The sequence below is a fragment of the Dermacentor silvarum genome, chromosome 3, assembly GCF_013339745.2.
Source record: "Dermacentor silvarum isolate Dsil-2018 chromosome 3, BIME_Dsil_1.4, whole genome shotgun sequence".
Classification (NCBI taxonomy): Eukaryota; Metazoa; Arthropoda; class Arachnida; order Ixodida; family Ixodidae; genus Dermacentor; species Dermacentor silvarum.
Window position 1 is genome coordinate 185,329,330 of NC_051156.1, and position 23,179 is coordinate 185,352,508.

At 46.3% G+C, this 23,179-nt stretch overlaps 1 protein-coding gene across 4 annotated transcripts in view; it reads right to left on the reverse strand.

Moving 5' to 3' along the window:
* Positions 1–23,179, reverse strand: part of LOC119446231 (uncharacterized) — a 233,172-nt gene that overhangs the window by 188,078 nt on the left and 21,915 nt on the right. For 2 of the 4 annotated variants that reach the window (XM_049664021.1, XM_049664020.1), the window contains exon 1: positions 14,905–15,394. The exons of the other annotated variants lie outside the window; for them this stretch is intronic. In XM_049664021.1, coding sequence (XP_049519978.1) covers positions 14,905–14,958 — 54 coding nt within the window. In that variant the 5' untranslated portion in view covers positions 14,959–15,394. Of the gene's footprint in view, positions 1–14,904; positions 15,395–23,179 lie in introns of those variants that run through there. 4 annotated transcript variants of the gene reach the window in all.

Genomic DNA, 23,179 nt, shown 5'->3' on the forward strand with positions numbered 1-23,179 from the left:
CGCTTTTAGTTTTATAGCATTTAATGAAAGCATTCGCTTCGCATAGATTGCAGTATGTGCACTGAATACTTTTTTTTTACAACAGCGGCTCTCCTCTAATTCCATTCTTCCTTCTGTCTCGTCAATGCCCCTCCCCCCTTTGGAGCGGCTCCCTGCCTGCGCTATGCCGGCCGATTCAGGAAGCTGCCGATTCAGCTATTTGGTAAGAAACGAAGGCATCTTTGAGAAAAAAAAATTAAGCGTCCGATTAGTAAAGGAACGCGGGCTGTCTCCTGCATCCTCACGCTGACAGAAACGCGATAACAGCCGTCGCAGATTACATACAGCCTTTCGCGGAAGCATTATTCTTCACTACGACACCGCTGTCTTAACCATAACATAGATATGAAATTAATGAGACGTTAGAAAGAAGTGACAGCCTGCGACGTGGGACGTGCCAAGTTAGCGCATAGTCTTTCATTCGCGTTTGAGGCTGAGCGCTCTACACACGAGGTCTATGCATAATGACATGCGTTGCGTTGACTTGAGACGCCAAGTCGCTTTTTGTTTTATCGTTTTATTTTTATTTTTTAGCTGGGTGGGCGTATCCGGGAGCTACACCAAGCTTTCTTGGTCTCCACGCAAATTTGAACACTATAAGGCTATGTATACAGAGATAAGAACTTCAGTGAGCCCCGGCGCCGATGACACGTTGACATCGCGTCGACTTATCGGGTCGTGTATAAAGTTAATTTTAGAACTGACACGACGCGAGAAACACTGCGCCGAGGGCAGAGCTCCGTGTGTGTGTGTGTATATATATATATATATATATATATATATATATATATATATATATATATATATATATATATATATATATATGTCCTCATCCGCTTTGTTTCACATTTACGTCGATTTTTATCTTTTAATGTGGCGCAACGCCAGCATGCGCTTCAATGCGCTCGTATTCTAGGGCTACTTCTCTCGGAAAGCTATCCGTCCGTCCGTCCGTCCGTCTGTATCACGTGACACGATGCGCTCCATAGGTATACATGGGCTCCCGTGGGAGAGGTTATACAGGGTGCGCCACGTAACTTTAGCCAATCCTTTAAAATATTGCTTCGCGACTCGCTGCTCGAGGCATATTGCGCGTATTCGCCGGCTTCTTTCACGCTCGCAAAAACACTTTTGTGTAGCACGTACTGAGCGGAAGAAAGCTGTATCGGGAGTTTTTCATGTTGCTTCTACAATTTTCTCATCGACACTTTTCATCTAATTATATTATTCGAGAAGTTCATTAATTAATTAATTGTAATATTGCAATTAGGCAGAATTCAAAACATAACCTGAGTATCTTCAATCGACGGCAAACAACCTTACCTTGGTTCTGTTCAGCTACGGGGCATTTGCATAAGTATGTTTAAATCTTGGTGCATGATAGTTGGGACACCCTGTATACCACACATTATAAGAGCTATTGTCGCGAACACCATCGCGATGGTGTTCTAGATAATAGGATTCAAAGTCCTGAAGCGACGTTGAGCGATGAGTGACGCAATGTATAGTGGGGGACGCCCGATTAATTTTGATCACACAAGGTCCTTTCAACGTGCGCCTAATTGTAAATACACGGCAAGCGTCCTTTGCAATCTTTTCCCATCGAATCGGAAAGCCCTCCTCGCCGGTAATCGAACCCGAGACCTCGTGATCAGCGACAGAATGTCCCAGCCACAGTCACCACGTTGGGGGAATACCGTCGTGCAACGCAGTGTCCTTTCTCGCTCAACTTTGGTCACATCTGTAAGCGGAAGATTTTGGCAGATGTTTGCAAATATTTGCAAATGTCAAAACCAGCTGTGTGTTCTTGGCAACCTGCTCAAGAAGCGTCCAATATTTTCTAGACTCGTTCATTGTGTTCGTTGTGCAATGTTCCCGAGGGCTTGCAGCTTGCATTATCTTACTACAATCGGTATATGTTCATTACGCAGACAATCTCTGAAGGCGACGTTGCATTTGTCACCACGACTCTATAGCTTCAAACTGCGGCGTATTCTTGGCCCGTGGAGAAATACTTAATACTGCTTTGCGGCCCATTTCGCGAAACAAAAGCCATTCTAATATTTTTGAGAACTACTTACTCAGACTTCGCGAACAGTTTTGAATGAGTGTGCTTGTCCGGGTGTGTGTGCCGTTTGTGTGTTTGCGTTGTCACAGTGTATGTCATATTTTCCCGTCCATCACCCCAGATAGCATGCCTTGTCGTCAGCCTGGCAGACATGATCATTTGATTAAAGACAACACACACACGCATTCTCTCTCTCTCTCTCTCGATATTTCTATCTCTCTTCAATACTTTTGAGCTCATACATATGCTTACAGTGATCAGTACAGATTAATTAACGAACTTCCTCATTATTAACCTAATGGCGACCTAGTTAATACATGCTCCTTTGAGAACATTGGAAAATGTCGCTTTCAGTTGTTTCCTACGCGTTATACTATATGAGTATATAGCTCTTTTTTTTTCCCCACGCTTGAAAGAGTACCCGCGAAATTTTCGGAAACGCCAGTGCAGCCCGCGGCCGCTGGCGCGCTGTTTTATGCAAGACACGTGTGCAACAATGGACCCGGAAACAACTGGCTCTCTTGGCTCAAAGGACGTTCATTCGTTTCACTATTAAACTCCCCCTCCTCTGATTTCAGTATTCTCCAATTTTTCACGTTAGATTAAGAATACAGAAACCGTACATTATGTACCTGTTACGGGATGTGGCTCAATTTAGAAAGCCTCTAGCAGACTTCCTTAATAATTAACCTAATGTAAGTAAGTCAAACCTGTCAGCTGCCGCAGTTTAACGTTGTCTTACAAGCACATCAAGTCAGACATTCTCTCTCTCTCTCTTCTTTTTTCTCTTGCCAATAAGAATAAAAGAAGGCGTAGGCAACGATGCCCTTTCAAAAGTCCAGCGCACAAGTATTTAAGATAAAAGATTACGAACAATATTTGTTTTAATCAGTGGTTTCCCATATCACGCCTGCTCACAACTGCTTTCTACAATGACAGATCAACTGTATAAGTGATTGCGAGCGTCTGCATAGTCGCAATTCTGGAGTACGATATGCTCATCACTATGACTTCAATATTAACTTGAATCGCCAATGGCAATCGTGTATTTTCAAATTTTTGCACTTGAGAAAAAAAAACGTGACTCTTCGTCTATGGAGAGGCTTATCTTTCATAGGCGAAGCTATGAAGGATTCGTCTGTTAAGAGACGAAGCCTCCTTAGGCTGTTCAAAACAAGCGAAAGCCACGGAAAGAAAATGCACCGTCACGCCTCTGCAAATGACGACGCGCAATGCTATCTTCGTTAAATATACGGCTGCGAAAATTGGCTTTTTGCCACAAACTCGCGATTACAAATTATTGTAGCAACTTTATATATATAGGTTAGTCTATACCTGTTTTAAAACGACGATTCACTGTTATAGTGAATCGTCGTTATGGTGTTGCATAATTGTTCAGGTGGGTCGGCGATAAATTATTATTATTATTATTCGGTTCGAAAACGTATATACACTTGACAGGAAAAGGGAAAGCGAGAAGCAGGCTGTCAACTGCTACCGGAAGGGGCACAACGCCTGCCCACACTCTTCAAAAAGGAGGAGACCGAAAGATAGAAATTGAAGATAGGAAGAAGGGGAGAAAACACACACGGAGGAAGCGCTCATGTCCACCTATAGTTTTACGCGTGCGACATCCTATAGCGCTATATATAATCCACCTCAACGTTGGTATAAAACTTACTCGCACAAACGTCGCACACAACAAGTTCCCTAAAAACAGGACACTTGCACCGCATTCCTGCGGAACGTAGTGACAACACCACAACACCGCAGAGCTACGAGAACAAGATAACGCGCACAGAGCAAAAGCGGCTCACTGAGCCGTAGAATTGAATCCCTTGTACCGTCGTAGAGTTCGCAAGTCAACAAGTTGTTAATGCGAAGTGCGCATCTTCCGGACAATCTTTTAGCGATTGCGCTGCTGCAGCAACAATCTTCTTTTCTTTTTTTCCCCTTTCGATAAGTGCGTACGAAATTTTATGCCGGCCGCGATGTTTCTCGTACAGTCTCCTCCCTTCGAAACATCGACGGACTTCCACCCGCTTTATTTCAAAACGCATGTTTTCTCGGCACGGACTTCCGCGCTCTTGGCGCAGATATAATGGGAAACCACGGCGAGCGTGCTTTCTGAAAGTCGAACGCAAGAACGCGGATAATCTCGAGTTACCGGTTGTCTCTCGCCAAATCCGTCAACAAGCGGCGGTGTACGGTTTTTATCCCATCTGCGCGCTCAGGTTAAAGAAGAGGCGAAGCGAACGAAATCTTCCGACGCATCACGTCCGCGAGCTACGATTACGGACTGTTCTTGCTTCGTCACGCTTTTGCAAGAAATGAAAGAGTAAAGCGGCACATAAACAACTTAACAGTATACGCAGAATAAAACTCGGCTAATATCTTTATAAAGTAGATTACAGAAAGACCCACACTACCCCAACTTTGCTGTAGAAAGTCTGAAAAATGAAGCAGACCATGCGAGGTGTAATCGCTTCTTTCGTTTTTTTTTTTCAGCGCGACAGTACAACAACTCCTGTATCTATCCTGCTATGCCTTTTTTTTTTTTTCTAAGCGCGAGGTCAAAAGAGTGAGATTAAGTACTCGTTAAGGAGTTGTCTACGGCAAGTCAACGGATCTGCGCTCGTGCGGAATAATCCTTCGTTATTCCTGCTACCTCTACTGTACCGGCAGATTCAGGAAGCCGCGTCCGTTAACGACGTATCGTTTCTCGGCAGCGGCGGCTGCGCAGGGAGCGAACGTGGATGCGTATAGTGAATGCGGCCAGATATTGAACCAGCTCGTTTAAGCTCTCGTTGGAGCAGCGAAACAAGAAACAGGCTTCATTTCATTTTGCTGAGTCCTTTAGGAGCGATAGCTCTTTCAGGTTCGTGCGCACGGCTGTTCAACGGCCTGTAGATGCGCGCAAAAATGGGAGAGGAGCGGAGAGCGTAGCTTTCTGACTTAGGTGCGCGCTGTTTATAGTTACATTAGACCTAACTATATAGGAGACTCGCTCGCAAGCCTTGGTTTGCGTATTTGTGGAATCAAAGCCTCCGTTTTAGAATCGGATAGTAACTGAGTTTTCTTTACTTGATACAGGTAAAACTTGATGCAGCCCCTCCCTAACCAGCCCCTATCCCTCCCCCTCCCCACCGCAAAAAAAAATTAATACAGCTTTGTTCCATATTGCAGTAACAGGATAGCTGGCGCAGTGACATGCGCAGTAAGCCTTTCATTGCCCCTGGTTGTGTCAGTTTCGGCATAAGCATTCGAAGACGTACGCGAACAATGTCCTTTCAAGAAGATGAATAAGAGTTATGCGTTACAGCATGCGTCGTGATTGGTTCGACTTTGCGGCTAATTTGGTGTACTTTATATGGTGCGGGGCTTGAATATCGGTGACCTGGTTTTAGTATGCATAATGCAGTCGAGAATATCGCGCTGCATGGACACGATGCGATCAATTTGTGAACAATATTTCTTTTGGTTGGCAATCTGATCGGCGTCACACGACACTTCGATTGTAACTTTTCGTTGTTGTTGTTTTTTTTTTTCTTTTTCGCTATGCGACAATTACCTTTCTTTTCTTTTTTTAACAAAATGGCAATTAATCTTTCCGCACGCAGTGTGGCAGTCATCATCGGCACCGTAATCGTAGATGCGCGTCGACCTGGTAGCTGAATACGTACCACAAAAGCATTTGCCAAGAAGCGAATTCACAACTATCGTTGTGGTAATTCGTGTGACTGCATGAGGCATCACAACTTTTTTTTTCTTTTTTCGCCTAATCTCTAGCGTTTGGTTCAGCTGTCTGCACAATGTTTGGCTGCTTATCATCAAACGTGCGACCGTTTCAATCCAAACAAGACGCCACATGAACAAGATGTTCACAGGAATACGTAGGATTAAAATGACCTACAGTTTCAGTTTTACCGATGCTTTACCGATACTTGTGACTCAAGATGTGAGTCGCAAGCTGATTTTATCCAGTAGCAACCGACACGGACGACAGAATTAAAAATAATTGTAAATAAATTGTAGGGTGTTACGAGTCAAAACCGCGACTTGATTATGAGGCACGCCGTAGTGGAGAAATCCGGATTAATTTGTACCCCCTGGGGTTCCTTACCATGCACCTAAATATAAGTACAGAAGCTGCTTTCTTGTTTTGCATTTCGCCGTCATTTAAATACGGTAGCCGCAGCCGGGTTCGAACCCCCGACCTTAAGCACAGCAGCGCAACGGCACAGTCACTGGGCTACAACGGCGGGTGGGACGACAGAATGCCACGTTTCGAACGTAAAAACGTTTTTTACTAAGAAAATAGGAGAGCATGGGAGGGAACCGAAGGCTGCCCGAATAAGGTGGATTGCGGCATCACGCGAGCCTAAAATCGAAAGTGAACTAGGATAACCTTAAGCTTTCTGCGAAGTATGCCTAAAATGTCCTTGATCTGATCCCAACTCGTTGTGTAACATTGTTCTACTGTTGACTGTGCTTAATTGAGTTAAATGTGAACCGCAAGTGACTGCACTATTAGCTTGTTTATATTTCGCTTTGTTTACGACCTGTTTTTACTTGGTGCTCAAATGGTGTGTGTTGTAGCGTACAGTGTACTAAAAATTACTAATTCTAATTTCTATTAAAGTATGAGCGTTAGCCACGTTCCGACTTTTATGTACAGTTTATTTCGATATTCTGTCTTGTTTATTCGTTTGTTTGTTTCAGCCAGCTTATCTTGGATACGTATTGTTTGGCTAGGCAAGAAGGAGTAGCCGACATCACCCGTGATGCCAACCTGTCCTACACACACACACACACGTCTAATTTTGAAAAATAAAAGAGCGAAAAGAATATTAATTTCTGTTTAAACATAGTTTAAACCACAAGAAAGCAAACGAAAGCAACAAAATTGCTGCAGCCTCCCGATATTATGTCAGATCTACGATATCTATCATAGATCTGATTATATCTATCAGAACTAGACCTTTTCCAGTTCGCTATCCTACAAGTAGTTCTCCCAGTGATGGTTTAATGTTATTTACCGCTATTATTCGTGGCTTGTGCTCCCAGCCACTATATGACCTCTTCAGAGTAATTTGGGCATTTCCTTTCATAATCGCTCGAGCGCCTGTTCTTTCGCGTTGTTTCGAAAATTAACCGACTCTAGCTCGCCCGTCTTGCAATTTTCTGCGTTTTTTTTTTTTTTTGACAGCGCGGTGCAAACCATACTGACTTGCAACACTTTAATAGACTTTTCGTATCTCCTGACCAATTAGTTGGTTACGCAACCACACATGAGCCAAAATAAATAACAAAATAAATTATGCACGTCCAACACGCATGTTGGAATCTATCTGAAGCGAAGCTCTCGTGAAGCGGTTAATTAAATGCTGTATAAAACTAAACGTGACGCGTGCCAGCTAAACATATAAATAAATTCAATCCGTAGACAAAAAAAAGGAAAAAAAAGATCTCGTACAATCTGCGCACTTTCTCCAGGCTATTCACGTACTTAAAGCATACTTTTTGGTGGATACTATACAGCGCAGGCTTTTGTTTATGTTTTGCTGAAGTTAGGACATCGCCAACCAGTTCGCAGAGCGATGCTGGTAACACAGGCTTCTCCGGTAAATGGCTTGAACTTCTCATTGTTCTCTTTCCGTTAGCAAGGTAGTCGTCTCTAAATAATATACGACACTGATTAAATAGAATATAAGTGTACAATAATTCCTGCCCCACCACCACTGCTACCGCTGCGAAGCAAGTGCACAATATAATGTATAATAGGACACATAACGTCAGCCCCAGACAGGCGGGACTGAAAACTCACGCAGCATTCGGGCAGTGCCTAACGAGGAAGCCTATAAAAGCCTTGCAGCAATTACGGCAGGAAGGGCCACAAACTACTAGTCCATTACGTCGACGGCGTTCGGGGGCCAATTATTCTTGGGGGGCACAATGCGTTTGGCCTATCTTGCATTATTGAAATTCATTCCTTCTCTTCCTTTCATTAGAATGCACTCAGCCGAATGAGCTGACGGGAAAGCATTCACCTTAAGGACAAGGACCTGTACCAAGGACCTGCACACTGTAGTCGGATTCCAAGCGCAACGACTTCAAAGAAAGCTATGCTGTGGATTTGCGGCGCTGTATGATTGTAGCATTAATAAGGTACGCTAATCATCCGCAAAGTAACCGCTTAAAGCTGGGAACTAGCATTGCTAAATTCCTAGCTGAAGCAATTCATGCGAGGACCTTGCATAGTAATTTGTTGGCAAAACCTACAGCGCAACTTATGGAATTGGTTTTACATAGATGAATCAGAAAGAAATCGTTCTTTTAATGGGTTCACGAAGAACGGTTCCTCTAAGCCGTGTACCACTTTCTTTATGCAGTCGTCCTTGTGATAAGACTGTTTGTTGCCTACGCGAGTGGTAACGTGCATTCATAAGAGGTAATTGACCAGTTGATGTAAACACACAAACGAGCTATGTTTTACTCCTCTCCACCCCCACCCACCCTCCCCATTTAAGTGAAAACTTTTCAACCGCACGCCCGTTGTTTGAAAGCCGAGAAAAATGTGCATATTATTCACATGTTACAGAAATTGTGTTTCTTTTTGTTGTTTTTGTTCTACCTTTTCCTCTTCACCATCGTACCTTAATTATTCATTAGGGCTGTATATATCTGTCTCTTAATGGTCCGTTACCATCGTGTCGAAGGAGCATTCACCTCGCCAAGATACTAAACGCAGTAGCCTTGAGCGACTGCGCTCCTTCCTTTCGCGCAAAAGTAAAAATAAAGGAAATTGAATTGAACTGAATATTTTTGTATTCCTTAATTTCAATTAATACCAAGCGGGCACATCGATTAGTACTCAGCTTCTCCGTTTTCACATTATGCCTCCATGTGGTAATTCTCTCCTTCGACACAGAGTTAAGGAGAGAAAGCAACTGTTTAAACATCATTGATACGGGAGAGTCGCGTTACAGTGTGATATAATTACGTGACATCTTGGGGTGTGCCTTGGTTTGACGTTCTTTCTTCATCTCAATTTAAGCTCATGATAACTTTCCCGCGTCAGTTACTTCGTATGCGCTCTGCTGGGAACCTAACTATTTCAGCACGAGTAGAGAGTACTCGTGCTCGTTAAACATCATGCGCTGACAATCCATTGCTCATGAGATGTATTAACTTGCAAGTTTATGCCAAGTTCCTGGTATGTAGAGCTAGCTTCTTTTACAGTAAGCGATGCTGAAAGGTTTTCATAATGTTCTTGTTTTTTTTATCTGTACTGTCCCGTGCTTTAGTGTTTCTCGTTTGTTTTTAACTACGATTTTGAACAGTCGGATTCTTCATAGCCAAATTTCGACACTATCGCAGTTAATTAAAAAAACATGTATATCATAAAATTAGTTGATAAAGTACGGTGCTCTATAAGATGTTCTATGGCTTCGTCATCTGCAATCTGACTGTCAGCATCTGTAACGTAAATGAACGACGACGAAGTGTCTTCTTGATAGAACACTTGTCTCTGTGCTCTCTGAATTTTTGGGGAAATCTTCGCCTTTCGAGGTGCCTCGCCTCCCCGTCTTGCGGCCATGGACGCGCAGCACTCCAGAGGCCCCCCTGGCCAGCAGTCATCACGGCCGTCAACCGCAAGAAAGCGAGTTGGCTCCCCCAGCGACACCGAAGACACCGAGCTGTACTCTATGTCGGAAGACGACTCATCCGACGACAGCTTCATACCCGTCCGGAGCAAGAGGGCGAAGAGAAAGATCGTCAACACATCGCCGTCAACTCCTGCGAGTACAACGACTATGAAGTCAAGGCCTGCGCGCTGGCCACACGTCATCATCTTTATGCCGGAGGAACCCTCAAGCAACCTACGCCTACTGAACAGGCAAGCCCTATCCATTTTTCTGGAATGTGCGGTGCCAGATCAAATTAAGGACATCAGAATAAATCCACGGAAGAATATACTCGCCATAGACGTGTACAACGTGAGTGCGCTTGGAAAACTTCAAGCAATCACGGAGCTAGGCGGCATCAAAATGCGCCCCTTTATCCCGACCGACGATACATCCATAGCCGGTGTAATTTATGACATCGACATTGCCATTCCCAATGATGACTTACCTAGCCTCATCAAGCCGGCAAACGAGGGCACTATCATTACGCAAGTGCGCCGCCTTGGGAATACGCGCTGCGTAAAAGTAATTTTCAAGGGGGATTGTACACCATCCCACGTTAAAGTCGGACATTTCCGTCATCCGGTTCGACCATTCATCCAGAAGCCGCTTCAATGTCATCAGTGTTTCCGGCTAGGACACGTCAAGGGCGTGTGTCCCAACCCGCTACTGTGTCCCCGTTGTGCTGAACCTCACGCAGAAGAGACCTGCGGTGCCACGGTTCTGAAGTGCACCAACTGTAATGGCCCTCACGCTGCCTCTTCGAAAGACTGCCCCCGCATCAAGACGGAGCGCGCAGTTCTCAAGCAAATGTCCAGAGACAATTCGACACACAGGGAGGCAGCCGAAGTAGTCCGGCGTCGGCGTCGACGTCGGCACCGTCGTATGTCTTCAAAGAAGGCGCATGCTCGAAGTGATAGTGCCCACTCCACTGCGGCACCACTTAGTCGCGCCGCGAAAAGGCCCACCACTTCCACGAAGGAAGCGGATAAGACTCTTTCTTTAGAGGAATGGCCTACGCTACCGAGCCGCTCCCTTGCCAAGGAACCTCAGAAGGTCGTCGTCCAACCGGAGCCTTCTCCAGTCATGGATGATGCACCTAAAACAGATCGTCAAGTCATTTCGGTTCTGCGTTCCCTCATGGACGCCATCCGAGCACTTTTAGTCGACATGGGGACAACATCTGCTCGAAGCGCACTTAAAGTGCTGGACGCCTTAAGCCCAGTGCTTGAATCCCTCAACTAGAAAGATGGCTACCCATACCCCATCCTTCCGAAAAGAAGTCAAGGCAGCGTCCGTCATCCAATGGAACGCCAGAGGACTAAAATCACGCCTTTCAGATTTTCGTCAGTTTGTGTACACCAATGCGTTTCCACTCATCGTCATTTGTGAGCCCAACCTGTCGAAACCAATGAGACTGTCAGGGTACGAATTTATTAGGTCTTCAACAAATGGTGCATCCAGCAAAATCATCGTTTTTGTTCGTCGTGAACTTACCTATGTTTTGCAACCAATTCCGCCTCACGACGACAATCAATATATATGCATCACAGTTAAAAAGAACAAACTATTGTTTACTCTCATAGGCGTGTATATATCGCCTTCAAGCAATTTTGAAACGAAAAGATTAGCAGATATCTTGAGTGTGTGTCCTGCCCCATGGGTCATCATAGGAGATTTCAATGCACACCATCCGGCATGGGGAAGTACAAGAACCAATGCAAAAGGACGAAGATTAGCAAGCATCGCCTACAACTATAACCTTACTCTCCTGAACGATGGTAGCCCCACCTTTCTTCGAGGCGTCACATTTACTCGCAACCAATGGCATTTACTCGCAAACCAATGACGCCTTATGTCATCTCAATCAGTGGGCAGACCATTTCCTATGTCAGAACCCACAGGTTTCTTGGCGTAATCATTGACCGAGACCTCTGTTGGAGCCCACACGTGGCCTACATGAAACGGCGCCTGACAGCAACTTCCCAGTTGTTTAAATACTTGACAGGAAAGACATGGGGGATGTCAGTAGAGGCAATGCTGAAACTCTACAGAGCTCTCTTTCTCGGGTTTTTAAGATATAGTCTACCTGTACTGAACAACACTTGCAAGACAAATATTCGTGTTCTGCAGGCAGAACAAGCTCAAGCACTCAGAGTTTGCCTTGGTTTACCCAGATGCACGTCAACAGAGGCAACTATTGCGATTTCTCGGGACCATCCGATGCAAACTCACATTACGGTGGAAGCCCTGAGAACGCACATCAGACATTTTGCACGTGCCCCCTATCACCACCTTGCAACACTACCTTCGGACCGGCGCCAAGCATCGTTCTCTAAAACTATCATCAAGTACAACGACAAACTTCCCTCGGGCTTCACCGCTGCATCTAAACCATCGATACCCCCTTGGTGTCTTATTAGCCCCACAGTACATCTCAGTGTACCAGGAATCAAGAAGAAATCTGAGCTGTCGTCACCTGTGCTGAAACAACTTTCTCTGCTTCTTCTACACGAGAGGTATGCGGACAGTGTACATATTTATACTGATGGTTCCACAAACCTCCAGTGTTCGTCCGGTGCTGTGGTTGTCCCAGCAAGAGCTATTACCATTAGCTTCAGGACTGACCACCCAACGGCATCGACATCTGCGGAACTAGCTGCTCTTCGTGCGGCACTTCGTTTCGTCAATCGGGAATCACCTCGACAATGGTCAATCTTCAGTGACTCAAAGGCAGCCCTACAATCTGTGCTATCAGCTCTGCGTCGCGGGCCATACGAACAGCTCGTATTCGATATTAGATACTTACTCCATACATCACAGGAGAAAGGACACCACGTGACGTTTCAGTGGCTTCCAAGTCACTGCGGCGTCATAGGGAATGAAAACGCCGATAATGCCGCTCGGGCAGCTCTTGACGACACACAGGAAGAGGCCATACCGCTCTCACGGTCCGACGCAGCCAGCAGACTTCGAGTGCTTGCACAGGAGATCACGCTCTCTCTATGGTGCACACCAAGCAGCCAGACCAACCGGAGCAATCGTCACTACCACCTGCCCTCTTTGATGCATCTATGTATGCCAACTGGACTCCGCCGAAAAGAGGCCACTATGCTTTATCGCTTATGGCTAGGGGTGGCATTCACGAAATCTTATTCATTCCTCATTGGAATGGCCGACAACCCTTTTTGCAATGCCTGTCTTTGCGAGGAGACGCTAGAACATATTCTATGCGACTGTCCTGAATATAATGTTCCGAGACAGTCCCTGGCGTCCGTTCTAGCACACCTGGACAATCGACCACTGTCAATTGAAACCATTCTCGCGTGTCGTCGACAGAAGACATCGCAGCTGAAAGCAACGAAGGGACTGCTTAGGTTTTTAAAGGAAACAGGCTTGGACAAGCGGCTATGACAGTGATGTCACGTACCACGCAAGAGTGACGGACTGTGACTGATGATGTGTGTGCTGTGTACGTTATGTGCTCTCTCTCTCTCTCCTCCCCATCTTTCATTCCCCCTCACCCCGCTCCCATGTGTAGGGTAGCAAACCGGTTGTCCTGAACTGGTTAACCTCCCTGCCTTTCCTTCTCCACTCTTTCCTTCCTTCCTTGTAACGTAAATCGCGTCACCGGTAGCGTGCATTTTAATTTCAGTGCTAGTCAAGATTGGTACGCTTTGTATACTTCGAGGTGTACTGATCAGTAAAATGAGGCGCGTTCGCCTGGTTAGGCGCCGCCATCATAGAGTTATAGTTATATTTATCATTGAAGTACTAACGGCAACACCTAATATACATTTCTCAGTATAGATCTTTTCAATAACCAAATACTTCGGGCTGAATATTATACGCTTTCGATACAGGTAAATAAACAGAAGAAACATTCGCAGCAACTTCTCTTAAAGCCTGATGCCCTTATCTGCACAAAAAGAAAGAACATCTTCGCGGGCTCATGTGAAATAATAGGTGAGTCGAACTCTACAAAGAGATCCGAGAAAAAAAATCCGGACTCGTACCGAGGCAAACTTTCTTATCTATTTCCTCGTGCATCCTCAATCGAAGTACATTCGTGCGTTAAAAGGATAGCGGGAGGGGCTTTTAAGCTTTTATCAGAAAGCGTGTTTACTTGGAACGATAGTCGTGCTACATTTCTATATCGTACGCCGTAAGCGCATTTTTCGCGATAAGCTGCCTTTCCCCCGAATATCTTTATGAAAATGGGAAAGAAGCGTTGAATACGCACTGTTTAAAAAAATGCAGAATACAAGTGCAAATATGTGCGCTAAGTTATTCACAAGCAAGTACACCGCTGCTTTATGATTATTATTTTTGTCTTAAACGTAATACCCCTTCGCAACGCCACCACGTTTATATGCTATGAGACTATCTCAGCCCAACATGTATGGAAACAAACCAAAATCCCATTTTCGTACGAACAACATATCGTGGCGCGGTCCGTCCTACACTAATGCCGTAAGATAACACTTACCACGGTATTATTAGTCGGAACTTCGCCAGTTAAACTTTAACGGCAATCATATTATAGTATAGCGTGGGCTTGGAATTGTTTTTTTTTTCTCCCTCGCGTTTTGCAACGTGAGCTCGTGAAAGCTTAATTTCCACCGACGTCTGTTTGCAACGTGACTAATTAATCAGATGAGGGTCATTTTCCTTCGAACCCAACTCACCCGCATGAAACACAGTTTCGGCAAGCGTAGTTCAACGGCCTTTGTCTAGTTTCCTCCAGATGCTGTTTCTGCGAGAGGCTATTCAAAGCACGGTATCAGAGCATTCGTGTAACCTCGCAGTAGCTAACAGAAGGCAGAAATCTTGGTCGCTTCCAGACGACGTTGCTTACACATAACGTAATAAATACACTTATGGCATGAACTTTGCGTATTCGCAGCGCACCTCGCGGTGCCTTCTTCCGCCGTTTTACCAATTTATCATTAGCAAATGTTTCGATGTGTTCGAACTCGAACACAGCCTCGATCAGCGGCAAACCGGCAACAGATAAGCCACTCAACTTTTCCACTTAGCATATTCTTCAATATTTCGCAGAAGTTAAACGAAAGAAAAAAAAAGAAAGACGACGTCTGTCTCACTCACCAAAAGTGTCAGTGCCACGCTGAAAGCAACGACGAATGCGCAGGGGTGACGCATGGTGTCGCTGTCACGTTTCCCAGTCCCTCAAGTGGACGTCTTGTATGGTAGAGGAATCGAAGAAACGGTGATGACCGCGAAAGGTTCCTCAAGAAAAAAGACGGTCTCTTATCCTCCTCTCTCCCCTCGACGGAAGAAGCTGGGAAATTTACGCGGATGACCAGCTGGAAGGGTGTTGATCCGCACCCTTACCTTATTGTCGCTTTCGTTTTAACGAAAGAAAGGAAAGAAATTAGAGAAAAAAAGAAAACAGAGCCTTCAAGTATCGTACGCCGCCTCCTGTCGTCGCCAACTTAGCAGCGTTGAAAGTGCCACGAAAAACCGAGAAATGTGCCGATACGACACGACAGAAGCGCGAGCGTTCTCTCTTTGTGCGAGTCGTTGGGGAATTGAGCAGCCCGTCCGTCCGCGTCGGTTTCGAAGTTTGAGGCGGCAGAGAAAGTCCGACCGTCCCGGCACCGGAATCGGTTCCCCGTTATATAGGCCCAGATGTTGCGCATCGATCACGCCGTGACGTCACGGCCCCGAGAGATCGGCCATTGGTCGAATCCACGCGGGAGGTTGTGGTGCGAAGAGCGCCGCCCGTTTCTCGGGGCGAGCGTCTTTCGCTCGCCTCTCGCTTTTGTTTTCGTTTTCTTCTCTTTCATTCTTTTTCGGGTGTACTTGCGTCCAAAGCGCTACCGGAAACCACTGGAGTTTTGCCGTGCAGGCGACATTTACGAGATCAAGCGAATTCAGCTTGCGCGACCATGAGCGAGTGGCAAATATGTCGAGATTCCGTAAAGCGGTGTCTGTAGCGCGTGTAAGTCGCCATGGATTACCGCCAGCATCACGTCGGCCAACGTCGCAGCCTCTGTAATCCGTTCTTTAAAACCTCTAAGTGCTTTCCCGCGCCACCAAAGTGGCCAAGAGCGTGGCTGGGAATACGTATTATACACAGAAAGAAATTTACTTCTTTGGTCACTTCAAAACTAGCCTTTTGACATTTCCCTTTTTTTTTTCTTCGATGTGTTTTGATACCTTTCGACTGGCTTTAGATAACATTTCCGGCATGCTTTCGAAAACGTCGAGATATTGCTTTATACCTTCGACAACACTCATTCGTTTGTCGAAAATGCATCCATCCACAAGTCTTCTATCGTGCCTTTTCCCCTCTCAAGCGCGCGCGCTTGAGAGGGGAATATACACACACTCACACACGCATGCATGCAGGCATGCATGCACGGACGCACGCGCACGCACACACACATACGCACACACACTCATACAAACACACACACACACACACCATATTTACCCAGATCCAACACAGATATTGAAATCTATGGTCAAGCGAAGCTTTCGTGAAACGCTGTGAAACTTTTCATCCTCTGCAACGCGTCTCGCAGCACAGCCATTATATGCCTGCCCGGCCAATCAGCAAGACTCAGCAACCCCCCACCACGTGACCCACGTTATAAACCGTATTGCTGATTACACTGTCTCAGAGATCGGCAAATACCTTTGTCATACCATCGCCGAGATCAGCCAGTTTACTATTGCAGTAAATACCCAGACGCGTACAATACCTTTGGCGAGGGCGGACACTGCCAGGGAACTTCGTCTGCTTGCACGCAAAAAGTCACAAGCTTTATGGAGTTCAAGTGCCTTCAATTGCCGATTGTACAAGTTGGACCCCTTGCTACGTCTACAACTGCCATCTAGCCTTTCCCGCGGCGAAACAACCTTGCTGTGCCAGCTTGTGGCTGGGAGTGGCGTTCACGAACGCTTACTCCTTCCGTATGGGAATGGCCGAGAGCCCGATGTGCGACTCCTGTATGTGCGAGGAAACCATCGAGCACCTATTGTGTACCTGTCCTCGCTACGACGTACAACGCCTCTCTCTCAGGACAACTTTAAACCGACTGGACTCGAGACCGTTCTCTGAGTCAAAGATACTCGGACCATGGCTACACCCGTCACTGGCACAAAAAGCGATGCGTGCATTAGTACAGTATTTGAAGTGCACCGGTTTAAGAGACCACCTATAGTGTCCCTGTACGTCGTCCCACGTGTACTCAGTACTCATTCTCTCCCTATTTTACTCTTTCTATTCCCCCTTTCCCTTACCCCTAGTGCAGGGTAGCAAACCGGACGCTCTTCTGGTTGACCTCCCTGCCTTTCCTCTCCTTGCTCTCTCTCTCTCTCTCCAGGACAGGCCCACCTTATCCGGCAAGGACCAGGCCGAGCATACGCGCTGAACACAAAAGAAGGCGTAGAAATCTTTAATAAAGAATCGTCCGCCTGAAGGCGCATATTTTTCGCAGTGAGAATATTTAGATAATATTTGTTACTTCCTTGCATAATTCCGTTGGGAACCAACAGCCGCCAGCACAACTGAGGGGTAGTGCAGGTACATATAGGTTCGCTATGTACACTGCGGTTCACTGTTAAAGAGAACACTCAAACGTGCGGCTCTCACTTTGCGGGTGCCCTAGCTGCAAGTGGCTGCGGAAGCAGAGTCCGTGCCCCACACAGGTGTTTCGAAGGGAGTCAAAGCTACGAACTAGTACATGTTATCTGCTGCAAATCTAAGCGATTGTACTCTTCCGAGAGAGCAAAATCTGGACATGTGCTCTGCACTCAAGTGTTCCCTTTAACAGTGGACCGCTCGGTACATGAGCGCTGTCCTGTGAGTGGGTTATTCAGTAAGACAGCAAGCAGCCCACATCTGCGGCAGCAGCACTTAACACGGTCAGCAAAGCTAAGTCTGGGAGGGTTTGCACAGATGTATTAAGCTTCCCTTTAAGATGCAGTACTACGTCACGCTACAATCTACCTAATATGTTATACCTAACCATTGCCTTGCAGAGAGTCACGTTATACGTTGAGCTTTCTGCACTGCATAAGCTTGAGCACAATATCATGAGCTAGCGCACCACCACAAGCTCGAGCACGTAATCGCTACACGAGTCCGAGCTCTCTGCTTCGAAGAGCCACGTAGTCTGTCACGCGAGGCTAATAAAGCGAGGCTTAGGGTGTTTAGATAAACTTTAATTCTTCTTCCTCCTCCTCCTCCTCTTCTTCTTTTGTTAGTAAAGGCGGGTGGCAAAGTGAGCGTGCGTCAGTGTGTCATGCAGTATCTAGTTGACCTCTCAACTATATTTCTGTTTGCTTTCTCGTCCACACACATTCCTCTATTTCTCACAGCAGGAATATGAAGAATGCCCGTGAAATGAGCTTCATAATTATTTAGCAAATTTGCATATTGCAACGCGTAAAGAAACAAGAACATCACAAAAGTGACACAGGCGAAACGAGCGCGGACTAGGTCAAAAGAGAGAAAGAAAGGAGACTTCCTGTGCTGTTTTCGTCCCTGTGTATGTTAAGCTTTGCAGCACTGCTTTATAAGTACGAGTATGATATTCCAACTAGCCTCAACGCAAGCATTAATTAAATCTCAGAAGCGTTCAAACTAACATCGGACGGATACCAACAATGCATAAGCGACCCACTCATCGCGTCATCGAAGGAGATCACGTTTCTAAAAAGTCTAGACGTTCACGTGTTTACTAGCTCGGTTCTGTGCAAAAAAATATGAAGTGCAGTCGGTATTGAAGGTTAATCAGAGGGCTAGTGCAAGACAACACTGGGTTCGCATAGAATAACCCCACATGAAGCTGTACATGGAGGCATGGGGTGGGCGTCCTTCAAAGTGCGGAAGCCGCAGAGCAAAATCTGTTTCGAAAGAAAGCCGAGGAGTATGAACGGCCGTCTAGGTTATTTAGGTAGCTGTGCGGAGTAACATGTTGACTCGAAGTAGAACAAAAGGAACTAAGCAGTAAGTATCACCCAACGGTGCACAACGTCAGAGAAAAGCACCACAAAAGAAAACTCGGAGATGCAGGAACAGTATACTGTATATAGGGTATCCCACGTTACTTGAGCCAAACGTTAAGAACATGCATATGCCACTTAGCTGGACAGAACCAAGGTAATGTTGTTTGCCGTCGCTTAGAGATACTCAGGTTATTTTTGACGCACCGCCTACTAGTCATAATTAATCAACTTCTCAAATATTATAATTAGATGAAAAGTATCAGTGAGAAAATTGTAAAGCAACATGATAAACTTCCGATATAGCTTTCTGTCGCTCAATACGTGCTACATAAAAGTGTTTTTCCAAGCATGAAAGAAACCCGCGCATACACGCGAAGTGCTTCGAGCGGCCAGTCGCGCGGTTACGCACGTTGCTGCCGCTTTTCGTGAATCTCGTCGTTCGCAACAGCCTCGCTCGCCGCGAACGGCGTGCCACGCGTTTTTGTCGCTATAGTGCGGACATACCCTCGTTTTTGACGCTAGTGCGGACGTACCCATCACGGCGAGACCGCACTGGGAGTGCGTCATAGTTCTGACGAACTCTCAAACGGCATGCAGAAATTTTTCCAGGGCCAAAATTTCCAGGGCCGCACATCGCATTTTGAGTGGAGCGCACCAGCTCGCACCATACATACAAATTCTGTGGACTCCGGGGCACAAGTTCTTACGCGGCAATCAGCAGGCACACGCTAAGCCCGAGCGCATGCGCACCGGGAGTCACAAGAGGGCCGCGCCGCGCAGTTCCATCCCGAGCCCACATCATTAACCCACACGCACATCCTACAATACTATCGCCTTTCACGAAGAACACTACCACCATCTCATAATGCTCTAACGCGAGAGGAAGCCGTAATATGGCGAAAACTCTAAACAAACACATATCCACATTTGAGTCTCTGCCACGCCATACACCCTGCGCTGTATTCCTATAAATGCCCACACTGCGATCAATCTGCAACGCTTTACCACATGGTATGGGCTTGCGCAAACACACCACAGCTCACACCCATAACACACCCCACCACACGGCAATGGGAGGCAGCGCTGTCCAGCTCCGACTCGGCGGACCAGCTCAACCTGGTAAACCGAGCGAGAATGGCACCTGACGCAGCTAGACTCCTGGAATGAGGGGACCACCCACTCAAGAGCGGAGGAGCTACATACGCTCGTGTGCTCTTTTGCATAAAGCTTATTCTCTCTCTCTCTCTCTCTCTCTCTCTCTCTCTCTCTCTCTCTTACTCCAGCTACGTGGCACTTGCATATTTTTCAGGTTTGGCTCAAGTTACGTGGGACACCCATTAGAGTGGAAGCCAGGCTTTGCACTATGAAAACATATATCGAAGAGCAAAAAATTAAACTCGAGAGGAACAATTTTACGAAAATTCAAAGGGTCCTGCCGTTCGAAGCCAGATCAGGGTGTCTGAAAGCACGGCGTTATGGGAGAAGATTTTCAGATGAAGACGATTCGCTCATAGCGTGTGGAAATGATGCAGGAACTATCGAACATGTTTCGGTAGAATGACGCAGCATTCATTGAGCGATAAGTATGGAAGTAGTTAGCCTACCCGTGCCCATGAGCTCCTAATAGACCGTCTGTTCGCACAAATTCAGAGGAAAGCTTGTGTAAAAACTGAAAGTTTGGAAAGTTTGTGCGAAAACGTGACTAACCTGACCGTTCAAGAAAGGCGAAGATAGAAGAGAAGACAACAGGACAAGCGCCATCATTCCAGTTGCCCTGTCGTCTTCTACTCTGTATTCGTCTTCCTCGCACAGTTAGGCCAATCATGTATAGAAAACGCATGCAACGAAGCTTCGAACTTTCTATGTTGAATATTGTAATTTAGTGTCTAACGGTATTGAAGTATTTGAATTCACCAGAAAGTTTCAAACGACGAGCTTGGGTTCTGTGCCATCAGCCTGCTTTTTAGAGAAAATGCTTACGTCGTCGTCATCATCGTCATCATCATAATCGTCATCCTCAGACTCCGTCCATGTCTCCGGGTTGGTACGATATTCCATAAATGGCAATACGCAGGCAGGCAGGCTAAAACACGGTATTTTGCTGGGCTGGTTAGGGCACGTCGATTGGTTGGGCGAGCCCAACGTTACACAGGGACATCAGAAACGTTTATCGTTTCCTTTCTGTCAGTTCTTCCGTAACACTACGCTGGTCGAACTTATAGACAATAAAGCTCGCTATTACCTTAATATATTAGTACGGAAAGAGCATTCGCGTTGACTCTAATGATGGAGCTATGGGGCCTGTTGACTGCAAAGAATGTCGGTGTCCTCTGTTTCGTGTCGAGCATGGCTCTCGCTCTTGAACTTGGTGAAAATAACCCTTTTCCCGCTACTTATTCATGCAACGAGCCCATTTCCCTACCAAAAGAATCGTGTAACGCAAACTTGCGACACGTTCATAGTTGTCTCCCTATATTTGCACACAAAAGAGGTTCCATGGTGTATTTCCATTTCATTATCTCCTAATGCCATCTCAGTAAACCTTCGAGTCAGTGTGTCCCGAATAATGAAAGTTTTGTAGCGTTAAATTTACATGAACGACATAATACTATACCTCAAGAATGACCACTTTCATGAGGAACAGCCGACACCTGTGCTCCAAGCTATCCCTCAGCGACTCGAACATTCAAATTTGACGAGAGCAAATTCTTTAACAGAGTGAGTTTTCTGGGTAGGGCACTGGATGAAACGAACAATAATACAAAGAGCCTGTGGCACGTGCTATAAAGCTAGTGAAACCGTATCACATCCATTCAATCCAAGTGTCTATAGCAGCAGGCTGGACATTCTAGAGCATTCACAAAGGACAAAGGACCTGAGGACACGACAAGGATGGCACAAAAAAGGCGCACCCTTCTATTAAACGGATGAGTGTGATGCGCCCTATAAACATCTGGCTCAAGTTATCACCTCTTATCCTGCCCTTCGCCATCTCGAACTTGCCCTTCCTTTCGAGCTTAGTACAAGTACTTCCAACCATGAATCCGGAGCGGTTCTGTACCAACGAGACCGTAGTAGATGAAGAGATCGGTCACTCCATTTTAAAGCGTAAGCTGCTATGGGTTCATTCCAAAGCCGTTTCGGTTGGCGATCGCGATGTTGTCCACCGCCACCGCCATCCGTCGCCGCTATCTTCAGCAATTCGAAAAAATTCCCAGTTCCCGCCAGGATCGAACCCGGGCCCGCTGCGCTGAAGTGAGCTACTCTACCACTGAGCCACGCCAGCGCTTGCTTGCTTGCAGCGTAAACATGCCCTATACGCGCCTCCTAGCGCGCGAGGAGATAAAGAGGGTTTGAGGAAGAGAATATTGAGATGAACACAAAAATGACAGAATCAAAAGCATGTATAGTATACCTGATTAAATAAAGCAGGCTAGGTAACTATTTGTCACCGCCTTTATTTTTTTTTTCAAAGGGGATGCCAAAGCCATGATCATAATTAGCATCGTATTGTGCCACTTTTCATGCGATGTGAGATGCGCACCGTCGATACGCGTCGATACGTACTCACTTTGCACTGCAGTTACATATTATTACACCAGGTGGCACGCTACGTGCCAGTTGCACGTAGCATGTATCTGTACCTGATTAACTTAAGCAGGCTAAGTGACTATTTGTCACCACCCCGTTTCAATAGAGACGCCAATACATCAGCAGCATCGTATCGTGCTACCTGCCAAGGGATGTTACCTGTGCGCCGCGTAGTCTCGATACCTGTGTTTACTCTTCGGTACACGTTATGGGGACTCCTCGCAAGGTACGAACCGCTGCTGAAAAAGTGAATCGTAGAGTGACGCGCGCGGCTGCAACCAGGCAAGGTGGGGCTCAGTAGACCGCAGTGCAGAGCCCGACGTGTGCTGTGGCGCAAGCTGCAAGCTCGCCGTCGGCGCCGGGCGGACAGTTCAAATCGTTCTCGTGAAAACGACGCGAAGAGACTTCACCGTGAAGATCCTCTAGTGCTTGGTGCAGAAAATTAAACTCCTATGCAGTCACTTCACCAGCTTACGCTGTGACTGTGCTGCGTGTTCTGCGCAGGCCTGCGACAAATTTTTGTTGGCTACTACAGTTACACACGCACGAAAGGACAAGTTCATCACACCACAAGATAGAAGAAAAGCCGGCAGATCCCACGCCCTGTGCGAATCGATGATATGCGAAGCAGTGTGCGGGGGGAGCCTACCAAGTTAACGAAACGACCATGAGAGCATCAAGAGGCTGTTTAATGACGTACATGACACGCATATGTCACGACATTCAAGGCACGAGTCCTCAAGAGTCCCTTTAGCTACGCCTAAGAGACTTTATGGCGAGAGCCTTAGTCATACTCATGGCTATGACTTGG